Source organism: Mastomys coucha, unplaced genomic scaffold, assembly GCF_008632895.1.
Source record: "Mastomys coucha isolate ucsf_1 unplaced genomic scaffold, UCSF_Mcou_1 pScaffold17, whole genome shotgun sequence".
NCBI lineage: Eukaryota > Metazoa > Chordata > Mammalia > Rodentia > Muridae > Mastomys > Mastomys coucha.
Window position 1 is genome coordinate 12,232,776 of NW_022196899.1, and position 8,854 is coordinate 12,241,629.

The 8,854-nt window shown below is 37.6% G+C and overlaps 1 protein-coding gene across 3 annotated transcripts in view; it reads right to left on the reverse strand.

Moving 5' to 3' along the window:
- Nucleotides 1–6,911: 6,911 nt before the first annotated feature.
- Nucleotides 6,912–8,854, reverse strand: part of LOC116094973 (25-hydroxycholesterol 7-alpha-hydroxylase) — a 159,890-nt gene continuing 157,947 nt past the window's right edge. For all 3 annotated transcript variants that reach the window (XM_031376406.1, XM_031376408.1, XM_031376407.1), the window contains one exon: nucleotides 6,912–8,652. In XM_031376406.1, the coding sequence (XP_031232266.1) occupies nucleotides 8,356–8,652 (297 nt within the window). In that variant the 3' untranslated portion in view covers nucleotides 6,912–8,355. The remainder of the gene's footprint in view (nucleotides 8,653–8,854) is intronic.

Below are 8,854 nucleotides of genomic sequence, written 5' to 3' on the forward strand. Positions count from 1 at the left end.
CTGACCCAACCAGTCCAAAGGATCAGATGCACCTTCTGAATCAGTTGTCTTCTGCGACCTGCTAACAGGAGGATGGTCATCTCCTAGTCATCATTTGTGATGGCTTGCCCTGGCTGGGGAAGTCAATCAGAGTCCCTCCAAACCATTAGTGCTCCCAAAGAAACACCAAGTGCTCCCAAAGAAACACCAAGTGCTCCCGTGCAACACTGAAGTAAATTACCACAAAAGGACCGTTTTACCCTCACCATTGCCATTCTGTTATAGACCTTGTTGAACATTTGCATTTCAATTTTGTGAATAAATTGAGTATTGTCCAAATGTCTCAGTTTTCTTCATTATCTGTTGAGAAATGAAGAAAGCTTCATAAGACAATGCCTAGCTAGACTGGAACTTTGGCTTTTTCGAGACAGGGTTTCTCTGTATAGCCCTGGCTGTCCTGGAACTCACTCTGTAGACCAGGCTGGCCTCGAACTCAGAAATCTGCCTGCCTCTGCCTCCCAAGTGCTGGGATTAAAGGCGTGCGCCACCACTGCCCGGCTCACTTCTCATTCTTATACAACTCTTTTTCCACAGACTAGAAAGTATTAATATTTGTAGGCAAGCAAGATCAGCATTCCAAATTCAGTGCTCTTTCTTGGATGTCTTTTTATCCTATATATAGACAAAGTTCAAATGTATTGAAAGAAACCCTGAACACTGGATTGTTTAGTGAGAGTATCAGAAGATGTGAACATATGCGTAAGGAACATATATATACATGACAGATGAATTGAGTTATTCATATAGTATAAACATTTCTCCCCAAAATTTGCTTTTTCAAACCAAATGTCACCCAATTTACTCCTAATAAGTTATGAGACATAAACATTCAACTGTGATTTAAAGGTTTTTTTATTGTAAATTAAAGAACATTAGATAAATTATAAAATTTTAAAATTATTTTTTAAATATTTAAATATTTAAATATTTAATTATTTTTAAAATTACATTATAAAATATTTGAATGTATTTAGCACTTCTTTAAGACATTCACTTTTGGTAAGTCTGTATGTATCATTTAATAATCAAAATGGTAAGCAAATGTATCAGGACAATAGTTAATTTTTTAGAGTACTTCAGTCTGAACAGGTTTTGAAATGTAAACGGTGATAAATTTTCACCTGTTCAAAAGTGTATGATTTAATTTTTCATGAATTAAATGAATCTATTCTAGATATATAATATAAAATACACTTAGGCTAAAAACCAAAGCTCATTGGTCAAGTGTCCGAACACTATAAGAGTAAGTAGTGATTGCCTTGGGTAATAGTACAATTTTATGACATTGCTAACTGTAACTCGAAGGAGAGCTACAAAGTGGCATGCTAACTTTTTTCTAGTTGAGTAATTGAGTATGTACCTAACAATGTGGTGCAAGTAAACAATAATTTGCAACAGTGGAAAACTTAATAGATTTAAAACAGGTGCACATATTAAAGGATGAAAATTATGGTTTACACAGCATAGCCACTTTTTATCCCATAATTCAAAGCGGAATACACTGGTCTTTGAGAAAAATTTAAGATTCTACTGTTAAAGGAGAAGCTGTTTAAAGAAAGTATTATCCAAGTTACTTTTTAGGATGAAATAAGCACACATGAACAGGGGTATTTGAATTTTGAATATCTCCTGGATAGTGACTGGAGATCCGAGGACAAAATGGAGCTGGCCTAGCAACAGGGGCAGGAAAACCAGAACAAAGTAAATGGAAAGGCCAGCAAAGTTTGTTTCTCAGCAACAAGCTGAGAAAATTAGTAGCAGGGCATTGAGCCTCTACTAACCAATAAAATGTTTAAGTACAATTGGTCACTGATTTAAAACAATACTATATATGCACTTAACTCAAGATGTAGGTGAAGCTGTAAAAATGAAAAGGTTAAAAATTTAGAACATATGAACGTTACAAAATTCTGGAGATTTAATTCATATTTTGTTTCGGTTATTTTTTTTTTATCATATCACCACAGTACCTTAAACTTACATTTAGCCATTTATTGACTAAGTACGTGTATGTGTATACGCACATCTATGCATGTGTGTGACTGTATGTGGGTATAAGAATGTGTGTGATTTGGTTATGTGAGTGTGTGAGTGTGTGTGCAGAGACCAGGTGATAAAATTGTAAGCGTCAATTCTTTCTTTGTACTACGTAGATTCCAGGGATGAAACTCAGGTCATCTGGTTTGACAGCAGGCAGTGTTACTCACTGAACCATCTTGGTGGCCCTTCTATATGTTTTTAGCTTGTGTCATTTGTTTATGATAATTTACTGTAGAACTCTACTTTCTAATGGCTGCTCGGAAAAGGGTTACTTTAGAAGGTACACGGAATCACATATTAAAATATCAAATAATTTTAAAAAGAGGAATTTATTATTTACAACCAAACAAAAACCAAATAAGTTACAAAATGTTGTTCTCTCCAATAAACTGGCTATGCATGAAGAGGAAGGCTAATAGTGTCATACCTACCTAGTTAGTTGACATGATCAGAAAATATTTGGTTAAATAAATGAATGATGAAACAATAACTATAAAATATTCCTCTACCAAACATGTGACCTGTATCATCATCCTAAAATATATGCATACACATATATAAAATGATGTTTGATGGAGTTACCTAATAATGAGGCAACGACAAGCCAGCTATATACCATGGAATAACAAATACAAAGCCCCACGCAGTGCCAGGACTAGGTTATTTCTTTTAAAGTTGCTAGTCATTGAGGTCACATGGACCCCTAAACATTCTAGGTTATAGTGAATGTTCTTAGCTACCATCGAAAATTTTATGGTAAAACCTTATTTCTAAAGACACTGCATAATTGAGTGATAAAGCTCGGAGAAAGCTAACACTGTTCTGGAAACTTCGTTCCTAATTGCTGGCATTCATATTGCTGGAAGATGCTATGACTGTTACCAGGGGTGGAGGGGAAAGTAGGCATCAGTCTTACCCAGCTATGAACCCTGTGAGCTACGATGGTGAATGGTCTGGTAAGACATGCTCACAGCTACAATAGTGGCAGAAACTATGGGACTAACCGATCACGTTATGATTCCATTTGAAGCTCACCTCACAAGTTGATTTCCATACTCACAACTGCTATTGGAGCCGAGAATTTGTGGCTAGATATGGCATATGACATACAGGAGAAGCTGCCATTATCATTCTGCTAAATGAATATAATGTATCTCACAGACTTTGAATGAGTTATTGTTCTACACATAGATCGATGCATCTTCTAGGAAAAGGAAAGTGAATTTTATCTAAGTTTGTGGTCCCTGGTGGTTCAATCGGGCTTCAGTACAGCCACATATCCAAGAGTATAAAGACAGTACATACATAGTTGAGGAGAGGAGAAAAAAAGAGGGCATAAAAATATGCAGGTAGGGGAAGTGGATGCATTGCAAGGAATTGGGGGAGGGGTTGAATGCGAAAACATACAAATTTGTCTCAAAACTAGTAAAAATAAGAGAAAGACTTAAGTTTTACTTTTGTTTAAATGTACATGCTTGTGGTTACATAAGTGGATGCCACCTGTGTGTCTACAGAGGCCAGAAAAGGGTGTTGGATCCCCTATGGCTGCAGTTATAAGCTGTCTACCCTAACGGCTGAGAACCATCCTCAGCATAGAAGGAGATAATCAGGTGATTTTTTTCTTTCTTTCAGTGGGTTTATATGGTGGATTCCTTTGATGGATTTTCATAAACTGAACCATCCCTGCATGCCTGGGATGACGTTTACTTGATCTTGATGGATGCTGTCTTTGATGTGATTTCCTGGATTTGGCTTGTGAGTATTGTATGGAGAATTTTTGTGCCGATGTTCATACGAGAAATCGGTCAGAAGTTCTCTTTCCTTGTTGAGTCTTTGTGTGGTTGGTATTTGCACCCAAGAGCATGCTGTCCTCTGAGAGGCTCCACCCAGCAGTTGACTCAGACAGATAAAGACACCCACAGCCAAACAGTGGATGGAGCTTGGGGACCCTTGTGGAAGAATAGGAGGAAGGATTGTGGGGATAGGAACTCCACAGGAAGACCAACAGAGTCAACGAACCTGGATCCCTGGGGCTCTCAGAGTCTAAGTCACCAACCAAAGAGCATACACAGGCTAGACCTAGGACTCTCCACTAATATGCAGCAGATGTGCAACTTGGTCTTCATATGGGTCCTAAACAGCTTGGATAGGAGCTATCCCCAAAGCTGTTGTCTGTGGGTTGTTCTACTACCTGGGCTGCCTTGTCTAGAATCAGTGGGAGAGGAAGTACCTAGCCTCTAAGGGACTTGGAGTGACGGGATGGGGCAGGGGGAATACCCAGGGGGACCCTTGCCCAGTCAGAGGAGGAAGGGGAGGCAACATGGGAAAGGATTGTGGGAGGGAGTAACCAGAAGTGGGGCAGTGAGCAGGATGTAAAGTGAATAAATAAAAATAAACAAAAGAACCATACTTAGTTCTCTGTGAAAGCAGCAAGGGTTCTTAAATGCTGATCCATCTCTCTTGCCCCTAAAGTAGTTTTTAAAAGACAAAAAAAGTTGCTTATGTATCTCTGTTAAACTTTGCAATTGTGTGTTCAAACTAAGTCCACATGTGTTGGTGATAACTGACCAGCTAGAACCCAGGACTTTTGTTTTATGAGAATGGGATCTCACTACATAGTCCTGGAATTACTTAGTCCCCAAGCTGGGGTTGTTGATACGTGCCTTGCTTCTGTCTACTTGTTTCATATAATATTTCATCAACCATTTTATTTATTTAAATTTGTGTATACGTCTTTAACTATATAGTAAGCAGAAGTTAGAATATAGGCTAATTTCATGTGGTTTTTCTCTGCCGTAATAGCATAAAAGTATTCTGATTGTTGAATTGTACAAGATGAAAAGGATCTCCATCCAGCCCTTAAGGAAGACCACATATCCAAATACAAATCAAATAGAAAACAATACTGTGTTTTGTCAAAGGCAAGAGACAAAGTCTAGGACTCAACAGGGCATAAGCATGCGTGCGTGTATATGTGCATATGTGCTCACTTGTGTGTGTGTGTGTTGGGGGGGTAAAATCCAAGCCTCTGTATAAAGTCAGTAACTTTCAGAGTCAACACACTTGGTGGATGGACTTTGCTCCACAGAGCAGGATTAGATATATTTGCATGTCTTCATTCATTTCTGGTTGAAACAAATGAACAAACAAAACAAAAATGTCCTGCTTGTCGGTTTCTGGTCATAGACTTTAAGTTCCCTTCTAATTCCAGCACTTGGGAGGAAGAGGCAGGCATATTTTTGTGAGTCAAAGGCTGTCCTTGTCCCATATATTGAGGTCCAGGCCAGTTGGAACTACACAGTAAGGCCCTGTCTTACAAACAAGCAAGCAAGCAAGCAAACTGCAACAAACCAACAGCAAAACAAACAACAACACTCTCCCAGAACAAAACACTGTTAATCACAGGGTTTCACCGAAGGCTGGAATTCACAGTCACTAAGCCGTGTTCTATGTCCCTTCTTAAACATTCCAATTGACCAGTCCCAATAATCTGAATTAAGACAGAGACATAAATAGTAAGACAAAAATCAAACACAAATTATAGTTGGAAGAATGAACATTAAACCCAGGTCAGAAACATTTTCTAGAGGTAAAATTCCAGGAATATGGGCTCAGTAGTTAAGCCATCAGAAGAGCCAAATGGAAGGGGGACTATGGAATCAGACCCATAAAACAGGAGTAGACTGAAGATGGCAGCTTCAGAATACAAACTATGCTTAATACGTTTAAAGGGATGTAAACAGACAGTGAAGGCACATTAAAGGAATGAGGTACTACAAAATATGGCCAGGTAAAAATAAAGCACAATGAGTTATCAAACTGAAAAATGTAATCATTGAACGGAGAAATGCCACGAGGGAAAACTGAGATGTGAACACTGAGATGCTGGAGGCTCAAAATTGGCTCCAGAGACTATCAGAGGGAAAAGGGCCAGAGGCCTCTTAGGATGGAACATATCACATTTGCTTTGTTCTGGGAGGATGAAGGGTGTCATGGAATTGAATGGAGGAGGGATGGTGGTTAGAGACAGCATTTCAATAAAGACCATGTGGTATATATGCACGATGGAATATATGGCTCAGTCTTAAACGATGAATTCTGCCATTTGCAGCAACATAGATAGATTTAGTGAACATGAAGTGCAGTGAAACCTTGTATAGTCTAATACTATGAACTCTACCTAGTGTATTAACTTTTATCTTTAACTTTGTACAACCTAGAGTAGCTAAGGAAAGGAAGCGCCAGTTGAACAGTTGCCTGCATCAGATGCCTGTGGCCATGACTGTGCGAGACTGTCCTAAAGGATGATTAACCTGGCACAGTCTCAGCTCCTGTGGGCAGCACCGTTGCCTGGGCTTGGGCAAGAAAGGAAGTTGAGCACAAGAGAGTGAGAAAGTCAGTCTGCAGCATTTCTCCGTGGTTTCTGGATCAGATTCTTGCCTTGAGTATTGACTCTGATTTCTGTCAGTGATGGGTTGTGATTAGGAAATGATGACCCCTCCCAATAAATTCTTTTTGACCCAAGTTACCGTTGGTCACAATATTCTTACCTTTATCGCAACAGAAAATCCAACTAGAATATATATGAAATCCAAAATAATCCAACTCAACAAAGCACAGAATGATACGTGATTACAGAGGCTGAGGAAAGTGTAGGAGAAGTGACCAGAAGGTACAAAATAGCCAAGAGGAAGATGGTTGTTTGGAGGTGTGTGTGGCAAGAGGTTTTAGTATATTGCTTCGTGGATATTGTTAACAACAGAGCATCGTAGGGTTAAAAGTGGCTAAGATGATATATATCCCAAGTGCTATTACAACAAAAGTGCTTTGAGTTCATAATGTGGGCTAGTTTAATCATTCTACAGCTTTTTCATGAGTCACAACTTCCTTTCATATTCTGTGAATTTATATAATTATAAATGGTCATTTTGCATTTTTTTTAAAAAGGAATGAGATGGAGAATAAAGACCACCTCATTGAAGCCAAACCAGAGTTCATGGAGACAACATACAAAGAACCTATGCTCTAGGGAGGAGAAAAGAAATGCGACGATGTTATATTGCCTAGTATGATAAGTATTTTAGAATGCTGTTTTAAAACCAATCTCCTTTATAATAACAATAAAAAATTTCTGAAGCATTAGAATTTCTAATTAATATAGCATGGATTAATTTGGTTTAATTATTTATCCCGTGCATTTACATTTTATATCACTATTTATTGCAAATGTCTGTCACTGGGGTATTTGGTAGTAGAAATCTTTCACTAATCAATACAGGCTCTATGGTGTCATATAAATTTTTTTTCATATAGTTTAATTTGAGAGTTTAAAAACTAACCTTCAAGTCCAAAAGGCTGTGGATAAATAATGCTACCTAATTTCTCACTTTATGTAAATGGAAACATTTGGTAATAGGTTCCTTGAAGTATTATATAACACAGTTTATACTACAGACCAACACTACTGTCAGGGCTATTTTACCTTCATCATTTACCTCCACAATAAGCCCAAAACTAATGTCTAGAGTAACTGCTGACTATAGAATAGGCTTTGTGTTTTCCTATATATTTGAATTTAACAACATCTAACTTAAACATGAGCTGCCTTACATAACAATTTAATTGTGTTCTATTGAGCTGTAGAATACCAAGTTGTAAAGAGCATTTCTGGATGATTAAATATTGAAGGGAAGCTGGAACGTTTAATCTTTTGCAAAACTCATTTAATGCGAAGGTAGCCTGGTGATGTAGACATTATTGATATTATACTTGAAGGGAACAATTTCATACAGTATAACTCATGGGGTTTAATTTCCCCCTCTTCTGGAAAACTGGAAATTGTTAGACTGTCCATTGATGGCACAGCTTTCCAGTAGTACATAAAACCATATTAAAGGATTTCAGGAACTTAAAGAAAAATCACCCTGGGGCAAATTTATCACTGGAAAAGCACATTCACTACAAATGATAAAAATCACAGTAAGTACAAACTTGAGAACATTATTTTACCTTATCCTGAAATGACTGCCATGGCTTTTTTTTTTTTTTTTTTTTTTTTTTTTTTTTTTTTTTTTTTTTTTTTTTTTTTTTACACCATCACGCTGCTTATTTTATGACGGGTTTTGTGACCCAAAACAAACTGGATTGATCTCAATCAACTATAAATTTGCCATTTTCAAACAAACAAGAGTAGTGGTCGCATTTGAGGGAATGTAACAAATCACGGGGCTCAGCGCATGCAGCCTTACTCGGCGGCAAAGCTCCTCCGCTACACTTTCAGCTTCTCCATGATTTTGCCTTGTACCTAAACGAGACGTCAGAATCGGGATGCTGAATACCTAAAAACATACGACTGTGGTTTAGTCCCACAGGCTTCCTGTCAATTATTTCTAAATCAAAGTAAGTTAAAAATATAATCAGTAGTAGCTTCATTTCATTCACTGCAAAATATCTGCCTGGACATTTGCTTGTTCCAAGCCCAAACGGCATGATGTAACTCTTCAGCTTCTTGCCTCCTTTGAAAAACGTCGTTTTCTTCTTACCGTCTTCTATGAAGCGATCAAACCGAAATTCCTAGAAGAAATAATAGACATTGTTAAAATTACATGGATTTTGTCTAAAAAACATACACGAGGAAGAAAAACTTGAACACTTGAAAGTCATACTCAAACTCTCAAAAAATTCAAATGTTTCAAGGAACACCTTTATCCAAACGCCTATACCACTTCTCTTCTCGGCTCACATTTTCTTTCTTTCTTTTTTTTTTTTTTTTTTT